A 23,443-nucleotide genomic window follows, 5' to 3' on the forward strand; every position below is an offset into this window, starting at 1 on the left:
CTGAGCCCAGCCCTTGCTCCACAAAAAAAGCTGCAGGGAGATTTGCAAAGCCAAAAGCACAAGCAGGATTTCTAGAAGTAACTCAGCTCCAAATGCAAGAGACAGTTCTAGGCAGGAGAAGGAAAACTGGTTCTTCCTCCAGACTGTCAAGTTTCACCCAATAATGTTTAGACACTACAAGAATAGTTGGCTCGAGCCCACTTGAGCCGTAAAAATTCTCTGACAACCACTTAGCTGCCTCTTTGCTATCCCAGAGGAAACTAAGATTTAGCACACCGTAAAGAAAACCTCAGTCTTGAAGGGAATCAGAAAACTACAAAGATTTTCTTGGTCTGTGTTATGTTCTGCCTTTAGAGAGCTGTGCTGAGCTGCAGCTGATCACAAGATTCTATACCTGAATTATGCACAGCTGAAAATAGATGTTTACTTGGGGTCAGACTGCAACTGCAAAGACTTCAGCTGTGCAGCTATATTTAGAGTAACAAAATGTTAATTAAGACCATCTCATTTTCAAGATCATTTCAGCAACGAAGCCAGCACAAAACCCACACTCTGCCTGCAGCACCTTGCTGCACAGCAGTGAACAGACAAAACCAGTACTGTGATTTAGACATCTTGGAATCAGCACGAAGAAGCTACCACTGCTTCACATTCAAGACATTCCTAACTCACACAATGATGCTCTTGTAAAGTCAACTCATTTCCAAAACATAATAAAGCAGTATCATATAAACTGAAGGACATTTGGTGCAAGCAGACTAACACCCACTGAGTAAACATGAGCACATCTTCACAGAATGAGAGGTTAAAAATTCTAGAATAGCACTTGCATTTATTTTTAATTACACTCACTTTTCCATCACAAAAAGGAGACACATGAATGGACATGTTAACAAGGACCACCCAAGATTTTCTAGTTCAAGGAAGGACCAGTCGATTTTGGCTAATAAGCAGCAACAGTGACATCTAGTGCCTCCCTGACTTCAAAATCCGGGATTAGCAGAGACGCTCCTACCACAGTGCAAACCACTGTTTCTCCAGGTAATACATCTGCATGACTGACAGCTCACCCAAGTGCTGTTGTCAAATACAGAAAACATGCATTTGGGAGGATCAGTTGGCAGGGAGACACCAATCCCAGCACATCTAACTCAAACAGCTCAGTGTACTGCACATGGCAATGTCCTCAGTTAAGCCCTTGCACAGTCTCAAACATAACCAAGTGCACGTGAAATTTAAATAATATTCCAAAAGCAAATTCATCCATAAAACACAACTTTTTATTCTAAAATGGACAGCTATGTGAGCAAACTCTGTAATGTCAGGTGGCTATTAAGACAATTTGGTGGAAATTATAAATTCTGAAAATGTTTCCATTGACCAGCGTGCCAGCAGGAGCTTCACAGTACAATTGTATTAATAGTAAAAGATCCTTCTCATACTTGAATATTCAAAGACTAAGACCCCTACTCATTAAGCATCTTCACTCATGCACAGATTTGAACATTTCCACCAGTGATGTGTCACCTATCTCTTCACCTCTGCAGAATCAAGCAATTAGTAGAACACACTACACATGCACATAACAGGGCTGTAATACAATAACTTGTCCAGACACAGACCAAGATTTTTCTCAGCAAATAAAACAAGATGGTTTGAAACTGGTTGAGAGAAAAAAAAGCTTTCAATCAAAGTAAGCAAACAAGATTTGAATATTTCCTAAACATTCTCAATTTTAATGGCCTTTTTATTGGAATCTGATTGTCAAAATCCAGCCCAGTTTCTCCATCCCACTAACAAAATAATCACTGTATTATAGCCAATCTTTGAGTAGAAACTTTACTGGAGTCCAAGTAAACTCTTGGAATTAGTTTCCTAAACACCAACACGCAGAAAGAAAAATAATGTGCTTTAAAAAATTACCTGGGGTTACAGTTAGTTGAAAGTAATGAAGCTTGTTTGGGTCAGGAAAATTCACTTTACATGTACCTGTGAAGCAAAAGAATAATTTACATCAGACAATTAGTTCTCCACTCTTGGGAAAGCAAGTGTATCATCCTTTATACTCTTCAAATTGCCTCTCTCATTAATCCCCACCTTTCAGTCAAGTGATTTCCTCCTACACTTTGAGCATCTCCACTCTATACAATAGTTATGAGTCACCTGGAAATTCTACTTCTTTCAGCTGTAAAGAAGAAGGTCATTCCCTTTCAGCAAACCATACTGTCTCAAAGGTCTTAAAAATCCAAAGGATTTGCTCTCCTGCATAGTAGCTACATGTGAAGGTGACAGCATGCAGAGGAGCATCTCTGCCTTCCAAGCTTCTGTAACATTATTAATAATAATCTGTGTATTAACATTTGATCACACACTGTGACCTGCATGAAGTCACCACAGGGAGATGTGGTGACAGGGGATTATTAACACCTTTAAGGTACAATGAGACACAAGCTTTCCTGAAAGCCTCATCCAAATGCCAGCGAGTCTCTGTTCAGCTGCCACATTGTACAAGTTTCTGCTGCATAACCAACTATGTGCTTTAACAGCAGAGGTTATGGGGCAGCATAAACCAAACACGATGGGTTTATTCTCAGAAGAGATGAATGTAATGAGAACAGTGAGAATGAAGAACAAGTATGGGGGAAAATAGTTTCAGTTCACAGCATAACAGCCCTTTGTTTGCATTTGATGACACAAACAAGTAACCACGGCAGTAGTGGATCAAGGGTTGGATTTGATGATCTCAGAGGCCCCTTCCAACCCAGCTGATTCTATGAAACCAAGTTGCTTTCCCATGCACAAAACTGGCCTTTCATGACTGTGGCAGAGACAAGCTGTCAAGCTGGCACGAGAAGATATGTATATCCACAGATATGTTGCTATCCACCCTGGGTAGTCCTTAGCTTCTTAACCCATCAAGCTGGTTGTTCTTTTCCTGTAGTCAAGGAGCTAAACAGTATCAGAGACATAAACCTTATTTGCCTGAAAAAAATCAACTAGAACTGTGCAGAAGACCTAGTAATGCACTCACATTGTAGTAACTAAAAATACACATTTCCCATGTGCTTGTCATCCTATAGAAGAATCTACAGAAAAAAGTTTACCCAAAATAAAAATTACTGTGTAAATTCTCTGTAATCACCTTTAAGAAAGAAGAGCATACAGAAAGGAAGAGTTAAAATAATGCCTCTTCCTGCCCTCCCTTTTTCCTGTTTCTGTTCTGCATTTTTCCTCCCATCAGGCAGTCTGTATACTGAAAAGCCTGACTTTTTAAATCTGAGCATTTATCTGGATTTAGAATCATCAGCAAATAGCAGATGCTCATCACAACCAGCACTCAGAAGTTTAACCTGGAGAGAAAAAAATATAGTCAAAGCTTCAAACATAATCCTTCAAACATTCACCGCTTTTCTTTGCAGGATAAGCATATGGACAAGTCAGTATGGATGCACAGCACAGGAACCACCTGCACATACACTCTCAGCCCACTGCACACAACTCACACCTCCTTCCCTGCAGCAAAACGTCTGAGATGACAGAGAGGAATGTGCACCACAGGAAGCTATGCAGGGCCAGTGATGAGCTCTGAACGTCCCTCTGAGCTCACCAGGCAGTAACGTGCTGTGCTTGCCTGTGCTCTAAGAGCTCATGGCAGAATGATGCTGTTCTGGCCAATGCCTGAAGCAAAGAGCTCAGCAACAACTTGGCTTTGCTGCCAACACCCACCCTGAGCAACAAATACAGAGCAGGAGGAACTCTACTCCTCTTGTAAAAGTGCTTTGTGTTTTGCTGCCCTTCGCAGAACTAGGCTTTCTAAGCTTTAGAAGCCACAAGCCACTTACCCACTTAAAGCCTATTTTAAAGTAGCCATTAATATTTTCAGCTGTTTATTGCTTATATCATAAGTAAGACTCCAGAGCTAAAACCACATTAATTTGCCTTTTTTGTTTTAAGGAATATGGATCACTTTTGCAAAACTAACTATTAACAAACATATCAGGTTACATCTTGCATGTGATGCAGAGAAACAGCAGGTTAACTTAATATGTTTCCTGAGAACTGAGCTATTTTTCTTTGCCCCTAAATCAGAATCTCCTGTTTTGGAAAGGAGAGAATGGAGGAAAAACAGGTGTGAGGCAACAAATGCACCCTTCAGTCCCACAAACCTTTTGGGTGTTTTATGGAAGTTAAGCTTCCACTCCCCAACAATCACATTCTGGAGGTGAATTATCAATTCTCCTTCCAAAGGACAATAAGGAGGGTCCACCTCTCTACAACCCCTTAAGAGGGAACAACAAAGAAAACCTGTTCAAGCTCAAGTGGTGGAGTTTTGCACAGGTTTCCCTAAAGTTAACAAATATCATTAGCATTCATACTTCAGTCAAAACATTCAGTTCAATGGTCCTTTTCCCCTTAAAATGCATACCATTAAATGCTATACTTACAAGGTAAATTAGCTTCAAGCTCTGCAACCTCTGTTGAAAGAAAAAAAAAAACAAAAACAACAACACATTATTTATACAAGCATAAAGCCATTCTTGAAGTCCAGATTGGCAGATCTAATTGAAACCGCCCTGTAAATCCAATTTTACCTAAAAATATAATTAAGCTGCAGTGGAAGTTTACCTTGAAATTCCTCTTTAAGCCACTCAATTGGTTACTAGAAACCTGCCCCAAAGATGCTGCAAACACATCCTACTGTGATGGGGACTTCAGCTCTGCCAGGGCTGCTCACACACAGAGCACTGGCATTTCCAAAGCACAGTCTGCTATATATACATACACACTCCTGCTCAATTAAAATTTCTTTTTATTTATTTCCCAAGCATAAAGCTTAAAAGTAATTATTAAAAGAAGGGAAGCAACCTGATTCAGTTGCACAGCCCCTAAGACCTTTCCCTGTCAAGTTACCTTCTCTGGAAGAGCCCCTGCTTTGTCTATCTTTTGTGTATTTTACTGAAGTCTTAATCTCAACTACCTGTATTTCACAGAAGTATGAATGAGATGCATGAAGATACCTCCCCCTTTCACTTATAGAGTTCTAGAAAATCTCATCAAATCTATTTTTTGCACTTCCTGTAGTCTTTTTTTTTCACTTCTAACTTTGCTTTCAGGCCTGCAGAGAGACAGACCATTTATTTGGGCTAACAACGTGTAAGGGATTTCAGTACTAACTCTCAAAAACATACATGTAAAGAAAACTGTAATTCAGATTTTTTGGCACTGAATCCAAACTGCTCATCACAATAACTCTCCAGAACTTTTTCTGCATCCATGCTTACCGAACCTGGCTGGTCTCTGCTGTGGGCATGATAGTTATTTGACTTCCATGATAGTTATTTGACTTATATTGACCTCTCTTTTGCCTGGCACAGCCCTGGTGTCCCTACGGCCTACAACACCAAGAGAAAAAAACCACCAAAAGAGAAGCACTGTGTTTCACACTTACCTAAAAAGTTCACAACTGCGCTCTTTAAAATGCCACACTGGAGCAGCCAGAGCTGATTTAACAAAGCTGTGCACCGAAAGACACCCAGTGCTGGGGCCATACTTTTGATAGAAGTTTTGAAAGAGTACTGTCTTCACAATATAAAAAAAAAATAAATCTAATTTCAGCTATAATCAAGGGCTTTATCTTTACTTTTCCATCCTGGTTGATAAAAGAAGACACGACAACCAACAACTGAAGGCTGCAGTTATACAAACCTTTCTTTCTCTTTAAATTCACCAGCCTGTCATAGTGGGAGGCACTACCAACCTTCACTACAGGCTAAAGGTTAGGACCTGGCTCTTATTTGAAGGTGCTGACTGCTTTCCTTATTGCTTTCTCTGCTTGTGTGTTGTTCAGCTTAATGAATCCTGCCTGCCCTCTGCTTCGATGGTGAAAAAAGGGAGACACCCAAGGACAGAGCAGATTGAGTCCCAGCAGTGGCTGAGCTGCAGCAGCTCTGCTGAGCCAAGGCCTCACTTCTGCCTCCTGCAAGGTTCAGAGAGTTTACTGCCACCATAGTTCCTTTGAAGTGTGGAAGTTTCCTGTAATGGGTTCACACTTCTGTGTTTCCCTCTGTCCTGGTACAAGAATGACTGGGTTTTCTTCTGGAAACATGAAAACAAAATACTTACACCTGGGAGAAGGGAACAGCTCCCTCTTTCTTTGCAGGAGTGTAAACAGGTGGGAATGCTATGCTAATTAATCCACACAAAAGCAAGTCCTCCAAAATCAAGGTTTCTAACCCCCTCTGCAACAAACCACAAACTAAGAATGCAACAACTTTATAAAGACAGAAATGCAGGTAAAGACCTGCTTCAATAACCTGAATGTTTAAAGTAGTATCAAGTAAGGCAACAGATGTTACTATTAACTGTGCCATATAAATATACATAAACATTGGTAATTAACCAATTAAGATGCACATTTAATGGGCCAAAGCTACAGTGTTTGTGAGTTTTCCAAATTCTATGACTCTTTGATAGTGACAGTCATGACATAGAAACCGTTTTTGTATGTTGCTGCTCAAAAAGCAAATATTTTGGCCACATCATTCAAGCCCCATTAAGATTCTGATGTTTTAAGTCATGCATTTTCTACATAAAGCAACACCCTTGGCAAGAGCATTCTCTGTAAGAAATCTCCCCTTGTGCAGGCTGCCAAGTTATTAAACAGATCTGTAAATAAGCAAAGCATGGAAGTGACAATTAGAGCTCCAATGCACTGAACTTCCAAGAGCTCAAAAAGCCTCACTAAATTAAAGAATAAACTTAAGATCACAATTTTTCTGATCTCCTCTTTCAAAAAATGACTGTCACTACAGATAAATAGAAAAGAAAATTCAACTTGACTACGTTTCACAGTCATTTCATGGAAAATCAGTATCTGTGTCTCAATTCACACCATTAAGATGAGACAACCAACCAGAAAATCCAAGTCTCAGGAAGTACCATTAGCTCCCAAACAGCCATTCTGGTGTTCTTAAAACCTCCTGTGATCTGGTGCAGAAGCACACCTCAGTGGTATCCTTGCAGAGTCCTGCTCTTGCCCCACTATGCCCTTGCTTGAACAGTTCCAAATGCTATTTGAAACATTAAAAAGAATAAAAAAGCAAGGCTTAAAGTTAAACCTACCACAAACTTTGGAAGAGTTGAATACAAACTGATTATGCCTCAGAAACAGCCTAGGAACTTTACAGAAGAGAGAAAAGCTAAGCCTAACACAAGCAACCAGAGCTATTTATAAATGACTTTACAAACAATAACTCTCCCTACCCCTGACAGTTCTCAAGACAGAAATAGGAGCACACTCCTGCCCTGTTACAGGCCTATGCCTCCTAATTCTCATCTCTCTTTACAGCTTTCCTTACTTAGCTCCTCTGAACTGCACAGACCAGTATTAGAAGTCAAACAAGCCAACTAATATCACCAGTTTTTCAGTAGAGCAAAAGATGTATATTCTCCTTCTGCTTCCAAATGTTTATTTTAAACAAGACACTATCAAATCACACCTTCAGCTTCCATACGCTATAACAAAGCTTATTATCCCGACATCAAAAACTACCCAAAGCCACTGTGGTTGGAAATCTCCAAGTCTGCAATATATCACTTCATATTTCAGGTGTGCTGAAAACCTGAGGCATAAGTGAAGCAATGCCTTGCACCTCCCTTTGTCAGCAAAGCCCTGGAAAAATGTCTCAGTAATAACTTCTCAAATTAGCTTCAGTTTTCATAGCTTGAAGAAAGCACATACATGGATTCTCCTCATTTTGAGTTTCAATGCACATGAAACTCACTTTCATAATCAGCTTCCCACTTCCATTCTCTCAGGGTTATATACGAAGGCACACCCAAAACATTTTCCAATTACAGAAATCTGCTGGAAAAGCCACAGATGTTGAAAACAACTGAGGAGTAAAACACGTTAACTCATTTTCTTATATATTAAGTTATTTCCAACTGTCACGATCAAAACAGTACTGATAATTTAAAACTGAATGATGATGTTCAGGTGCACTACAAAAACCACAGCTTAAGGGACAACCTTTGTGATCCATAAGCACACATGCATTACTACTCCTGCCACTCTGGCACACTCTCAATCTTGAATTCAATTTCGTAGTCACCTTCATAACACAATATTAATTTTAAATACCACTTTGGCTTGTCCTCAGTCTCTTTCAAATTTCCAGAAAGGATCTGCCTTTCAAGTTCAGCACTGCATTCTCAACATCCTGGAGGAGCAGTCATGTGGCCCCTGTTCTCAACTTAATGAAGTGCCCCTTAGATATGAATAGAACATCAAAAATTGTCTCTGCAGCACAGAACAAAATGAAAGGTGCTAAAGCAAGTGAACTGCTTGCTCTATTTTAACTTGGGCACTAGGTCTATAGAATTAAGGCCTTACTCTCCCACAGAGCCCATATGGAAAACCCAGTAAAAAGAGACGTACAGATAAGTCACGATGAACTTTCAACAAAGGTGTGCCTTGTTAGAGCCTCTCTCCCAGGTGAGAGAGGCAGCAGAGCCCCTTCAAGCACCATTTCTGTCTGCTCCTCTTCCTCTCATCAGCATTTGCTTTCCGTCTTCTGCAGTTGTTTGCATGTCCTCCACTTGACTTGTCTTGAAACATGTTAGCCACTGCTTGGTGTCTCTCTCCAGACCCCTCTGTCCTGGGCCACAAAGCCTCTCTCCATGACCTGGCAGCTTGAATTACCAGTCCTTGCCCCCCCATGCCCTCAGAAACCCGTGCCCTCAGTGATTCCCAACTGGTGGATGTTTTCCTGTGCCTTCCCAAGGTTTCAGATCAGAACCAGCAGCACACTCCACATCACAGACATATGTGCCCTGCTCTACTCCCAAACGTGCTCCGTTAGCCTGCACGGGACAGGCTGCTGCCAAATCCTGTTTAGCAGCCACGATTTTAACACTCCAGAGGAAAAACAGCTGGAAGAGAATAATCAGCTGCCTCAGAATTACTTCCCTAAACAAAACTTTAAGAATAGAGATATTTCCATTCATAGTATGCCCATTAAATAACTCAACAAAGCAAGTGCCCTGAGCCATGATTGATAATTGAATATAACACAACACTGGACAAAAATCAAAGGACTGGCTTAGAAAAACTAACAAAGGGCACCAGTATTTTAAGAGTAGCTTTTTCACAGAAGTGTAAAAAAGCCTGTTTAACTTGAGGCCATCACTAAAGTCAAGGACAGCACCGGGCAACACTATTTCAGATGCTGACTGAGATTTTCTTCACATCCATATGGTACAAACAGCCAACATCATACCTAAATTATTACTTATTCTTCCTACCTTAAGGCAGCATGGAGTTGGTCTGTGCCAGATTTTTGAAGGTTTGCAAGCATCATCAACACTAACAGGGGCTGGGTCATGGCCATCTACCCTTCATCAAATGGCATTGATCTATTTACCAGTCTCTGCACACAACACATTTGAGCACTGCAAGGTTGTCAGCGTGACAGCACATCCTCCAAAGAGATCCCAGACTGCCCTCCTGGACTGCACTCTATCACCACAAACAAGGCTGTCTTTAACTTAACTCCAGAGAAAAACCAGCCACTGTCTGTGTCTGGACAATACCCCGAGCAAAGCTGGCAGGCATCTGTCTGCAGAATTTATTAGACTATCACCAATTTACTGTGGATCAAGAATAGGACAGTGGTGCTTCACTGCTGACAGAACACTTTGGGCCTCTTCTCATCTCCTCCTCTTCCCTTGCTGATAGCCAGGATTTCTCTTCTTTTATGTAGAACAGATTATTTTTTAATTCACCATTGCCAGGAGACTGTTTGAGACTTTCACCCATTCTGCAACTGTCATCTGTTTGTTTGGTAACTCCAGCCTAAACACTCACCAGTAACAACTTGTACTTACAGCTACTCTTCCAGGCTCCTGTAACTTTGTTGATGCAAAACAGCAGCCTGAAGTGCAGCTGGGCTACTACAGTTCCAGACAATCAGGCAATAAAAGGCACTGGTGCTAGTCTAGATGCAGAGTATCACTGCTGTATGCACACCTTGAGCAGACAGCTCTGCCCTCCCTACCAAACTCATTCCTGCACATCTTTATGTGACCTAAAAACACTGTCAGCATCACAAGTTCACCTTCCCTCAGCCTCTCAACATCGTAGATGCTGCTGCAGTTGGTCTATCTTAAAGTGCTGGAGCAAATTCTAGAAACTTTGTAGACAAATGGTCCACGTTTAGATAAAAGCAGCTTAAAAGAGAATATCCCCAATAAATCTTTCACACTAGCTACTGAATTTCCCTCTCACTTTCAGTGGAGTTGTACTAAGATGATCTGCTTCTACTGTCAGTTCCCATTTGAGTCCAGAAACCATTCTAACACACTGACAGTTGTTCCTACAATTCTTCTGGGAGAGCATCAGGACTGGGAGACCCTCCCCTCCCCGCCCTACCTCTGGCCTGCTCTACAATTTCAGTAACTCTTGTCAGGCCTTGGCCTTTGCACAAGAGCTCAGTGGTGAAGCATTCCTTAACTCTTCTAGGAACTCTTGCCAGGCCAAGGTGGGAGCAGCACTGACCATACCAGGAACTCCTGCTGCCTCAACAAGGTGGGAGATGAGAGGAGGAGTAATCAGTCATCCCCTGACAGCTTTGGAACATTTCTCATCTGAATTATAGTCCAAGTGAAATGGTATCATCCTCACTCGAACGACAGACAACTCCAGTAGTGCCCAAAAAGGCATTAAGCATGAGTATTTCACTGATTCTGGAGGGGAATTTTTCAATAGGAATATACTTGTAGGCACACATATCCATACATGTGTGTGTTACCTTTACACATTTGTCCCTCTCTCTATATCTTTGTGTATCTGTGTATTGACTTGAACACCCCATAACACAGTATACATGTTATTATCTTGAATCTAGAATATTGTTATGTTTACAGCTGGTTAGTGATTAGTCCAATATTTAAGTGCTTTTATGATTAAGTGCTGCTAAATTCTTTAGACAAACTGTTGACTGAGTCCAACCCTAATACTGGACCCAGCCACACTGAGATTCATCCCTGAAAAGGAGTCCAGAATGAAAGGGGGTTCACTCTGAATCTCACGACTCAACTGACTCAACTAAGGGTCCTTGCCCCCTTCACTCTTTCCATTCCAGCCTCTGTAGAAATAACTCTTAATTGATTCTAACTTGATTTCTCTTTATATGCATTATCCAAGCAGTAAGAAGCAGCAGAAACCTTCCCAAACTTCTTCTGCAAATTTATATTTAAGGACGTTTTCACTGTACCTTTGACAGTGACTCTTTAAGTGGCATAAGCCACACATTCCACAGCAGGGATACAACTTCCATGCACAATCAGAGGAGGATCCAGCACCCAGCACTTGTCAGAGGCACATGAGCAGTGACCTGCTTTCACCATTTGTCAGTTTGGGACTCAGCTCGTTCAATACTCAAGTCTGTGCTGGTTTGCTAATGCAGCCATAGCAATCACAGTGTCAATACTAATTTTCTATAGCTCATGTTCTCTTCCTCCCTGCAGACTTTGGGAAGGTTTTAGCTCTAAAAATGAAAAACATGACTGCTCTAAGGGTACAGTAAAATGTCTTATGGCACCTCACACTACACCAATCATTGCAGTTGGAAGCGCATTTATATTGCACTGCTCTCTTCCTCTCGAGTCTATACCTGCAGGTTTAGCAAAAATCTCAGATTATTTAGTCATTTGGCTTTGTAGCTTAGCCTGGTTAAAGAGCTTATTTCTCCTACCTGAATCTTCCTCCCTCAGAACTGGAGTTCACTAAGGATTTCCAAACTGGAAGTCTAAAGCAAGTTCTTTTCAAGAATGATCACATCAGAGTTATTAAAAGTCCCTGTCCTTAGAACTGTACAGAGAGAAAATTGTGAATATACCATTGCTATAGTCTACCTGTGGCACTTCCCAGGGCACTGAGGCAGCAGCATTTGCAGTGACACCTTGCTCCAGCAAAGTTACATGACAGAATTTACCCTAATTTGAAAAAAAAAACCATAGGCAATGCTAGTTAGGTAATACCAGTCAGGCAAATACACCCTTGTCAGTCTCAAATCATTCTAAAACAAGACCAGGAAATGTGAGTTTCCTGTGACTGGCACAAACCCTAATAGTGGCAGCTTACACATCAACAGCAGTATATTTGCTATTGATCATTTTTAGCAGAAACATCCACCTAAACAATACACTCCTTGCCACTAGAGCATTGCACGGCTCGAGCATTAAAACACTCAACTATTACCAGAGGGAGTAAATCTGAGTTTAAGGGCACAGTAACTGCAAAGTGTCGGCACCTACAGATTTTTAATACTATCTACGTTACAGGAAAAAAAAATAGGTACAAAAAAGAGCTGCCCCTGATTTCACTATAAAGCAGTTTAATTATTGCTGTACAAACTACCCCATCTATCCAGAACTGCCACAAAGTGAAAGTTTGGGGCTTTTTTCCCCACCAGTAACACCCTACAGCAGCCCTCCTAGAACAAACCGTATTGCAATACAAAAACGAGCACTGGTTTTTTTAACTCACAGCTTCATCCTCAACTTCTAGAGACTCCAGGTCTACAAAAATATCTCCCTGCCTTGCTTTTTTTAATCTTTTTAAACTTTGCTGCCTATGACCTGCACCATTAAAGACCTCTGGAACACTGCTGTTACCCTCAGGATGTTTTTTCCTGTCACAGGCAGTTATGTTTTTGCTCAAAAAACACCTTCCTATCAAGACAAATATACTATTGTTGATATTCTCCTCCTACATGTTTAGATACTCATGTGGCAATTTTCATCACGTTTTAATTGATGACAGAGTTCCTTATAATGGGTCAATTTTTCAGCAGAGTAAGGAGGACACTTGTCTTGGTTTTCACTATTCAATGAAAACAAGTGTCCTACAGGCAAAGAGCTGCTGGAGATGAGATGTATGTCAATGTACACCCTACAGCAGCAATCCTGAGGTAAGTCACATCACCTGAGGTAAGTCACAAGCCATTTCAAAAACACCTCTGGAAATTCCTGTGCAATTTAGTGTTGTTTACTGGCACCACACCCGCAAACCGTAACCCCCAAAATATTTCAGTACAAGTCCCTTTCACCTTTAACAAGCAATTTATCCCGCACAGACACCCTCCGAGTAGAGTCCGACGCCGGGTTGGACGCACGGGGTCCTCTGACACCATCATCCCGCTTCAGCTTGCTTGCCAGTGTTAGCATTCCTGCTGCTTCCACCTGGAACACAGAGGGAGAGGAAAGCCCATCACCAGAAATGAAGCACTGGGGTGCAGCATGAAAACAACTCACAGCTGTTGAATAAGGAGCGAACTTCCATCACATTCTCTCTCAGCAGTCAAACACAGAGTACGCTGCACACAGCTCACACAACTGGGATTAAAGATGAGGATGGCTCAGAGAAAGATTTTGTTTGGGCTGTGAATACTGAAAGAGCTACAGTTTGTTAGGCCAAGGGGAAGCTCAGTTTTGCAGGGGGAGAAAGGTCAGGCTTACATCAGTGTTCACAATGCAATTTCACTGCTTGACACTGCTCCTTCCTAAGAGCTGCTGTGGAAATACCCCTGCCAGACAGTCTGCTACAGCCTCCCCATCCACACCTCCCAGGACAGTGTTCAGAGCCGCTTTTCAGCTGGCCAAAATATAAGAAATAACAAAGAGAAAGGGGAGGGATCACTGGAACTGTTCTCTAACCCTGGGAAGCAAGCTCTGAGGCAGCTCCCAGGACACAGAAAAGAGACTTAAGCTGCAAACAGTGCAATGATCCACGCAGCTGCACAACAGGAACTCTCCACAGTGTAAAAAGTTCTGAGACTCAATAAGTGAAATAAAGATACACTTTTGCTGTGTTACCCAGCCACTCTAGAAGATAACTGCAATGATAAATAATTACAATAAAAGGTGGACAGAATGCCAAAGTCATTAAACCAAAGCATCCAGTCTGTCATGGCTTAATACATTTTGTAACTATTCTTAGTTGAAGGCAACTCATTCTTCTTAAGTTTGGCAAAACCAACATAATGCTGACAAGATCTAAACCCTTCAGGCCCCCCCACCACTAAAATGGTAGGAGAAATGTTTATCCTTTAAATCATATTAATTAATTCAACCAAATAAAGGGGAAAAATTGCAAAAAGTCACGGTATAATCCTTACCTGGGGGTTGAGAAACACATAACAGATAACTGAGCAAAAAGACTTAAAAAAAGGGAAACATATATTTCACAATAGTCCCTATCAGTATGAAACTCTGGTGAGATCTACAAGGAGGTCAAGTTCTCTGGAGCTGACAAATGTGTGTGTCAGCTGCAAAATATATTTAAAAACAAAAGTAACGTTAGGGTGTAAATGTAAAATCCAGCTGGCTCAACTGAAACATACAGTAAGCTTTTTCATCCTGCTACCCCAGAGAAAGGAAGAATAAGCAGAGAACACAGATCTTTTTTTCTTTGGAGGAGGGAAAACCAACAGCTGCTTAAAAAAAAAAGGGGGGGGGGAGTAGGGGAGTCTGGGAAGTACTGAACGGCGTTCTACATGAAAAGAAATAAATCTGTAAATTGCCGGCAACCTCTCCACTCCAAAAAACCCCCATCGTTTAGGTGCCAATTCCAAATTAAATCAATTCCGATAGGCATTAAATGTCCAAATATCTTTATAGCTTGTCCCGGAAAACCGGGAAACCCAAGAGAAGCGTGATCACTGTGAAAAAGAAATCATTCGCTTCAACTATACCCCAAATTCCAGCGGAGCACGGCAAGGAAGCCCCCAACAGTTCAAGCAAAGCTTCCCCGCTGCAGACCCCGGAGAAACAGGCCAGGGAGGGGAGACTGCTTATTTATAGGGAAGGGCGCAAGAGCCCCGGGAGTTCCCCAGCTCCGCCGGGAGCGGAGGCAGCGGCGGCCCGGGAGCCCCTCCGCAGAGGCAGGGGGATCGCTGGGTTCCGAGGGCCGGGAGAGCTGGGCCGGGGGACACAAGTGTGCCCAAGGCCCGGCGGGCCGGGACCGCCCCGGGAGTTGTGGGGGCGCCGGGAGGGGCCAGGCCCGGGCGGGGAGGGCTGAGGGAAGGGGGACGGCTCGCACGTACCTGAGCGCGGCGTCAGGGCCCGGCTGCCGCGGCCAACACCATCCCCGGCGCCGGCCCGGGCAGGAGCGGCAGCTCCTTCGGACTCTTTCTTCCTCTTCCTCCTCCTCCTTCTCTCCTTCTTCTCCCTCCCCTCCTCCTCCTCCCTCCCTCCCTCAGCGGAGATCTCGCGAGAGCGAGGATAGGGCCGGGCAGTGCGCCCGCGGGGTTCTCGCGAGATTTGGCGGCGGTGGCGGCGGCGCTGGGCGGCCACTGTCCGCCGGGAGGGCGGCGCCATGTTGGGTCGTCCCCTCAGGGGCGGCGGGAGCGGTGTGACCCAGTGCCCCGAGGGGAGTTGAGGTCTTCCGACTGAGTTATGTGTCCCCAGGCTCAATTTTCTCACCTTCTGTAAGCAGAATCACAGAATCATCATCATGGCTAGGTTTCGCGAATGAAGATTTGGGATTTGGGATCACAGAATCAAATAGGTTGGAAAAAAAAACCCCAAACCTGTGAGATGATCGAGTCCAACCTACGACCCAACACCACTGTGTCACCTAGACGTCCAGTCTGTCTTTAAAAACCTCCAGGGAATGGTGGTACTCCGCCACCTCCCTGGGCAGCCCATTCCAATACATTCCATTATTTTATAGTTCCCTCATAGAGCTGCGGAAAAGGCGGTGATTCAGTTACAATATAAATTACACTGAGTCTGTGGCAAATAACAACACAGCAAGAAGGGAAAAAAACAACAATTGTCAGGGTGGTTTCACAAGTGGAACATAACCAGGCTTGCTGCAATCATTGCCTTAGTGCCTGCTTAAATTAATAGACTATTTGTGCATTCCAGCAGCAGATTAGTGGAAGCAATAGTGAATCAAATGGGAGCAACATTGAATCAGATGAAATCTCTGTAAAAAAATGATCATAAGAGCACATTTAGTAATTGAGAGTGAATTACCTGGGTATCATAAATAGACCGACCAAAATCTTTAGAAATTTAAACAATTGTGTTAGATCAGCCCCCTCCACCTGTAAAATAGGTGCATAAAGTTAAATTCCTCCATTTGGTGGCTTCCATTAAATAAGGGAACCAGGCATGAAAGCAGCACCCTGGTTAGAAAGTGTGATAAGGCAAAGCTGGAGTCCGAACGCAAGGAACGTTTGGCTGACAACTGTTGAAATACTCACTGTGTCCTAAACCTTCACTGGAATGATACCACCACCTCCTCCCCCCAAAAAAATTGGAATTTTGCTGACTGAAATCTAGTTAAACCAGCACAGAACCCATACTCTGAGGCCTTAAATTGGCTTAGTGCTCTGACTCCCCAGTATTTCCCTCCTGGCACTCCTGTGAGTCTGCAGGGAAAGCTAAAGTGCTCCTTGCCCACCTCCAGTCACCCTCCAGGAAAAACAGAGGACTTACCCTGAGCTACAAAAAGGTGGCAGGGGCATTAGGCTAACGCTGGCCAGCTGCACTTCCCAGCTGTCCCCACCACTCCTGCTCCCAGCTCCTGAGGAGCCTGGCTGCCCCATCACTACAGCCTACAGCCTTTGCCTGGCAAAAGGAACAATGCCTTGATAGATACCTCAGTGAGAGCAGGACAACCTAAATACATCTATTTTGGAGGATGAATAAACACCATCTTGCCTCCTTAGGCTTTTCTCTCCAGATCCATGTATTGTTTGGCTATCACAGCACAGCACTTTAGTCCAGAAATATTCTAGAAACAACCTCCCCTGCCAGATGTTGACTATACATAGGCTCCAGAGAATGGGATTTCTTGCAAGACTTCAAAACCGAGGGGTCAAATAGCGAGCAGGGTCAGGGGATTGGATCCCAAACAGGCACTGATGGCATCCTCCTGTTCCTGGGAATCTGTGGCCACACAGGCAAAACACTGGTGCAGCTGTTTTTGAGAGATTAGCTGTGCCTCACTGTAACCAAATCCAGGAGTCCATGTGCAATTCCAGACACACCTCTGGGGCTTTCCCTGCCTGTCTGTAGTGTTGGCCCAAGGGCATTTCCCTCCTGATGGGTTTTCATTGCCTCAGGTGCTGCTCCTGTCATCAGGTGGCAGCAGATGGGGCATGGCCAGGAGATAAAATCTACTAAAGCTCCCCAAAGAGCCCAACATCCAGGCATTTCTCCCTCCCTGTCCCCAGATTAAACAGAATGAGGTTTCATTTGGACAATGTCCTTGCAAGGATGTGTGTGCAATACCTCTGCTGTTGTATTACAGCAAAGCATAGTAAAAAATGCGATGGCAGCTTGTCTGCTTATGGTATCTATTTTATTAAATGGCATACAAGAAAATAATTTATACAGGAAAATATGCAAAATATACTCTGTAATAAATAGCAGGTGAAAAAATAGATTTCCTTAAAAACATTTTGAAAACTAGCAAAATAAAGATATCCAATAAATACGTTCATTGCCATTCTTTCAGGAGGGGCATTTCTTCAGCTCCTCCTGAGCCACTTATAAGCACACAATAAACCCCAATAATTTAAAAAACTGTGAAAAAAAATTGTTCCTTGAGCTCACATGAGTAAGAAAAAGGCTTAAGTACAGTCCAGCGATGCAATAACCGTTGTTTTTCCCGGTCCTTGGGTGTCCTTTGGGGCCGGTGGCGGGGGCTAAGAGCATTGCTCCTGGAGGGCAGCGCAGTTCAGGTCCTCCAGCACTTCAAAGACGTGGCGGACGGCGTAGTCCTGCAGGCAGCCGGTGTTCTCGTGCGGCGGGGACAGCGCCTGCGTTAGCAATGGGGTCAGGGTGCGGCCGTGCGCTCGCTGACACCCCGAGACCCCCTGGCCCCGCTGACCCAACTTACCATATTCATGGCCACCTGCAGGTTCTGCAGCCACTGGCTCAGTTCCCCAGAGGGCTGATGCGAGGGAGCCACCTGCAAGGGAAATGGCAGGGTAAGGACCAGCGATGCCCCGCAGTGCTGCCGACAATGCCAGGGCCACGGAGCTGGCATGGGGTGGGGGGCTCAGGGGGCACTCACACAGCCCCGCAGATCCTCACGGGCTTGGGCGAGGAAGGCCAGGGGCCGCTGGCGCATCTTGGTGAAGCCGGGGTGGGTGGAGAGCTGCAGCATCGTGATGGTGAAGTTCAGCTCGGCTTCCACCAGCACCACCCGGTCGGGCACCTGTGGCAGGAGTGTGTGGTTAGGGACCCAAAGAGCCAGGGCTGGAGGAGGGGAGTCTCAAAGACCTGCCTGGGGTGCAGGTGAGGGTGGGACTGGCTGAGAGGAGAGCTGTGCCCCCTTGTCACAGCATCACCGTGCTCTTACCGACAGGTGTGCCGACATCCACTTCCGATCCAAGAGCCCGGTGTCGCAGTTGCGGCCCGGCTGCCTGATGCTGCGCTGCAGGCACAAACCAAGAGAGAGACTGAACAACTGTCATTGTGACTTCTGGCGATGTTGTGCATGCCAGCCATGTGGTTTGAAACCAGGACAAAATTTGGCCCAGCATCCTTCATGTCCCCAAACTCCCATGAAAAACATCCTCCTCCTCCCCAGACTGCTGCAGAAAACATCCAGTTTGTCACTCAGGTCTCAAATTCAGCATCTCCTCTGCCTTGCCCCCCCTCCCCAGCCCACAGCCCCCATTGCCAGCGATACTCACAAACTCCTTCTGCATCTTCTTCACAGCCTTCTTCTCATCGAATGTGACTTGCTTGTACTTGAACAGGCTGCAGCCCTTCCTCAGGCTGTTGTGGGGAAAGGCAGCCCCCAGGCTGACCCCCAGCACCAGCACAAGCAGTGGGGTGAGATGGAGACACAGCATTTTGTTGATGAGAGCTCGATGGTGAGCAGTGGAGGCTGCGGTGCAAGATGCCAGAGAGAATGAACTGGAGGACTTCGGGCAGGACTTGCTAAACTCCTGATGCAGAGGTGCCTGACAGGTGCCACAGGTGGCTCTCTCAGCTGTGGAGATGCTGGGCTGTCCTGGGGAGCTTCTTTCCTTGCTCTGCTCTGCTGGCTGTGGATGCCTTGCTGCCCCATCTCCCCGGCTTTTTATTCCACCTGCCCGGTGTGACTGCTTTCACGTTGGAAGGGAAATCCACAGCCTGGCAGCTCTGGAAACCGGAAAGCGAAAGCTGCGGCGGGAATCCCGCCTCCGTTACTTGCGCTGCTGCCTCCAGCCCTGCCGCCTGCTCCGCCTCGACAGGGCGAGCGCACCGGCGATGAGGGATGCTCGGGCTGCCTCCAGCACACGCCTTCCGAGGGGGCTGAGTGGGGGGATGCCGCTGCCACGCCGAGTGGCACAGAGGTGCTGGCAAGTGCGGGGACACCGGGCACGACCCAGGCCCGGCCCACGCTGAGAGCTGCGGGAGAGCCCAGGCACGCAGCCCCACGGGGACAGCAGCCTCGGGGTGGCCGGGAGGGTTACAGTGCCTCCCGAGTGGCAGCAGGAGTCCATGCCTCGGTTTCCCTATAGAAAGGGCCATGGCAGGGAGGGGGGGAAAGCAGCAGCAGGGAGCAGGCACTGCACGGTGCAGGCTGCAGGCATGAGCTCTATGTCTGTGTTATCCTGGGGGACCAGGCTCGCCACCAAAGCAGGGAAAAGGGGGAAAGCAGAAGCACTTCCACCTAACGTTTTCCAGGTGGGACACAGAGTTGTGAAGGGAGGCTGCTGGAAATGAGCAGGGCTGCCACCCTACAAGCCACTGGGATTCCCTCCCTGTTCAGCCTGGAAACACAAATCTGGTGTGTTGACATCCCTCCAGTGACAGTGGGAATGGTGCCCCCGTTCAGCCAGTTGTCCTTCTCTCGAGGTAACCTCCTGCGATCGCTGCTGGGCTTTTAGTTTCATGTGTTCATCAAGCATTAAATACAGAAAATTAGGGCAATACCTGGATCTAAAAAGCCAAGACAGTAAGGCAGCAACAGGCATAAATGCACTTTGCAGTGTCTCCCATGGTGGCCATACACAGGAAAACACTGCTCCAGAAGGACTTGACTTTTAGTGTTCGCATTTGGAAATAAACTGCTGATTTCAAAGAGGCCAAGAGAACAAGAAAAGTTCTTGAGCAAGCCCGTGGAAAGATACACCTATGAGTGGGCAGAGTGGCATGGACATGGTCATGGAGGTGGACTGGGATCTCTGGACATCATCCAGTCCAGTCCTTGCTCTGGCAGGGTCAGCCAGTGTGGGTTCCCCAGGACTGTGTCCAGTTTTGAATATCTCAAAGGATGGAGTGGTGACTCCACAGCCTCTCTGTGAATGTTCTTTTGTGTTCAGATGCATTTTCACATTTCAGATTGTAGCTTTTTTCTGCTATGCTGTCAGTAGGCACCACCAAGAGTCCCTAAGCCTCCTTTCTCAGCCTTTCCTCATAGGAGAGATGTTCCTGTCCACTCCTCTAAGTGCAGCCCCAGATACCATTCAGTTCTTTGCCACAAGGACATGTTTCTGGCTCATGTTCAACCTGGTGCCCACCAGGACCCCCAGGTCCTTTTCTGCCACGCTGGTTTCTATCTGGGCAGCCCCCAGCACATCCTGCTGCCTGGGGCTGTTCCTCCTCAGGTGCAGGACTTAGCCCTTTCCCTGGTTGAACTTCAGGAGGTTCCATCAGCCCATTTCTCCAGCTTGTCAAGGTCCCTGGGGACAGCAGCATGACTCTCTGCTGTCATCCACTTCTCCCAGTTTGGTGTCACCACAAAACTTGGTACCCCCAGGGTACCCTCTCCCTCATTGTCCAGATAATTTCTGAAGAGGCAGAGCAGAACCAGCTGTTGACTCACAAGGTCCATCCAGCCCTTCTTGAGCCCCTCCTCTACTCCAGCAGTATCTCAGATTACTCAGGTCTTTCCTGGAAAACCATGATGGAAATAAGGAGGAGGAGAAGGCAGCATGGATGGGACAGCAACTATTTCCACCTTGACCAAGCTGGATGCAGATACAGCTTGGAGAAGAGCCAGGACAGCAAAAGACAGTGGTAAAAGCATGGTGGGCACAGGTTTTCCAGCCACACATAGGGCCACAGGACCAGGCTCCTATGCCAGCCTCCCCCCTGGTAACAGGGTGGGTGAGGTCAGTAATTAAAAGCCTGAGCCCTGGGCTTGGCTCCTTTGCCTGCCCTCTCACTAAACAGGACAACAGCTCTGTGTTTCCCTTCTCTCCCATTAAAGAAAACCACAGACTTAGAAGAATAATTTTTATTCAATGCAACAAAGTCCATGATTGATACAGCTTTGAAATAAAAGCCCAAACCAGCATAAATAATGCCATGTATGTTGCTCAAGTGAGGCACAGCTCAGCTGGAATAGATAGCACCTCACCAGAAAATCCCAGCAGTTGTGAAAAAGAAATGTGTCCCCCAATGAGAGAGGGGTGATCCACCATGAACCACTGTCCCACACCACAGATCCCTGCCGAGACACTCTTGGGTCACCCATCTGGTCACAGCAGCATCACAGCCCCGTGGGACCCAGTTTTGGCTCCTGTTTCCCAGCACTGTGGCTTTTATGTCCCAGGTGTCATTTCTGTTTGGAGAAGTAAAGCGAAACCTCATGTCTTCACACACGCAAAAGGAAATTCAGAGGCAGCGAAGAAAAGTGAAAGCTCGAGAGTGAAGCCAGGCCATGAGCATGGCCCTTGGCCCTCAGGGTGGATGGATGGAGGGGTGAGGATCCCTCCTGGGTGCCTTGCTCAGGTAGTTGTGCCACACTCCCCTGCGGCCATAGCCAAAGCCCCAGGTGCCTGGCTGAACAGAATCAAGGGATTTTTCCATCCTGGGCCTTGGCATGCGTCTCACACGGTGATGGTGATGCCATGCTCCACCATATCACAGTCCAGCCAGCAGGGCCTGGCTGAATTCACCACAGCTCCTCCAAACCGTGCCACTGGCAGCTCCTGCCATGGCAGAGGAGGGTCCTACAAGGCCAGCATGGGCTGGGGACACCACACAGTGCCCAGCAGGGTCTGCAGGACACTGGGGACCCACCACAGCCATCGCTCCAGCCCCGGCTGCAGACAGTGCTGTGCCAGGAGAGCGGCACAGAGGGTGATGGTGGAAGCCCCTTGGATTCACATGGCCCAGCAGGCTGGAGCCACTTGAACTTGCTTGGAGCAAGAAATCCCAGATGGGTGGGAAGTTCGGAAGTTCCATGTGCAAGAAGGAAAGTGAAACACGGCTGAGGACAGGGCTGGCGTCAGCATAGGTGAGGTAATTGCTCATCAGGTGACTCATCAGCCGCTACGTGGTACAACGTGGGAAAGTCTTGGCCACAGGCAATGCCACTGGAGTGGGTAAGGATGAGCCCAGTAAGGCTCCTTCCTGACCCCTTTTGTAGCCAGCAGGCTTATCTGGGAGGAATTGGCTCCTGCTAAAGTCACTGGTCTGGGAAAAGAAGGTAGAAGGGACAAAAAGTGTGCCCCAAAAAAGCCAGCTTTAAAAATAAATGCGTGGGACACCTGCCCAGGGCCTGATGGTGCTGGGACAGCGGACATCAGGTGGGCTCCACTTGGCAGCTGTTGCCCAACCTGTCCCTGCCAGCCCAGGGTGTCGGTGCCACCAAAGTGGCACGCCCCAGAACCCTCCAGCACCTCTCTGCACACGAGCTGTCACCGCCGCGATGGTTTGCGCCGCTCCGCTGCCGACACCGCGCCCGAACACGGTGGTGATGCAACCCCTGGTGTCACAGCACAGCCTGGCACCTGCTGCATGACCCTGGGGATGCACAGAGGGAAGGGCTGGGAATTACTGAGTTAATTATTGAGCAGACTTAATAATACGAACTTGTTTTAAATTTAAAATGAGGAAAAAGCCCAAACACTTTTTCACCAGAACCTTTGCTCCAGCACTGTAGGGACATAGGGTGTTCCCTCCTGGGGGTTTCCTCCCTGCCTTGGCTGTGGGGATGCCCTTCTCCAGAACAAGCCCTGCCAGCAGAGCTGGGGCTGCCCTGGCCCAGGCAGCCAGTCAGGCCACTGGCACCCCAGTAGCAGTGTCACCCTGGGAAGAGAGACCTCTTGTGCACCCTCAGGAGATGACAAGCCACCAGCCCCGTCCTCACCTGGCAAGGGAGGCCTGATGGCTGCTGCTCACCCAAACCCATCCTGCACCTGTGCAGCCTCTCCTCTGGTGACAGCAGCAGGGCTGGATCCAGCATCACTGCTGCAGCACATGGCCATGGACACAGAGACCAACCTCATATCCATGATGGGCTTCCCACCCCATAGCTGGCCTCCCAGGGCCCCACCGCCCTCCTGGGGGCCAAACCTCTGCTCCCCACCCTGGGCAAGCTGAGCCAGGACTCAGTGACCCCAGGGGAAACATGCCCAGGGTCCAGCACCTCTGCCAAGTTGAGGGTGCTCAGTCAGGACCACACCTGAGAGCGCAA

General features: G+C 46.4%; 1 protein-coding gene across 3 annotated transcripts in view; it reads right to left on the reverse strand.

Moving 5' to 3' along the window:
* The window catches only part of UBE2F (ubiquitin conjugating enzyme E2 F (putative)), a 66,016-nt gene extending 50,755 nt beyond the window's left edge, over positions 1-15,261 (reverse strand). For 2 of the 3 annotated variants that reach the window (XR_007904407.1, XM_051786805.1), the window contains exons 1-4: positions 15,108-15,261; positions 13,113-13,245; positions 4,446-4,475; positions 1,924-1,989 (exon numbers count right to left, since the gene is read on the reverse strand). Coding sequence is in view for 2 of the 3 variants with exons in the window: in XM_051786805.1 (XP_051642765.1) it covers positions 1,924-1,989; positions 4,446-4,475; positions 13,113-13,230 (214 nt within the window). In the remaining variant the exon portion in view is untranslated. The remainder of the gene's footprint in view (positions 1-1,923; positions 1,990-4,445; positions 4,476-13,112; positions 13,246-15,107) is intronic. The other variant, XM_051786806.1, reaches the window with a different exon arrangement.
* Between the last annotated feature and the right edge of the window lie 8,182 nt (positions 15,262-23,443).

Source organism: Manacus candei, unplaced genomic scaffold (assembly GCF_025592945.1).
Source record: "Manacus candei isolate 608988 ecotype Guabito, Panama unplaced genomic scaffold, ASM2559294v1 h1tg000023l, whole genome shotgun sequence".
Classification (NCBI taxonomy): domain Eukaryota; kingdom Metazoa; phylum Chordata; class Aves; order Passeriformes; family Pipridae; genus Manacus; species Manacus candei.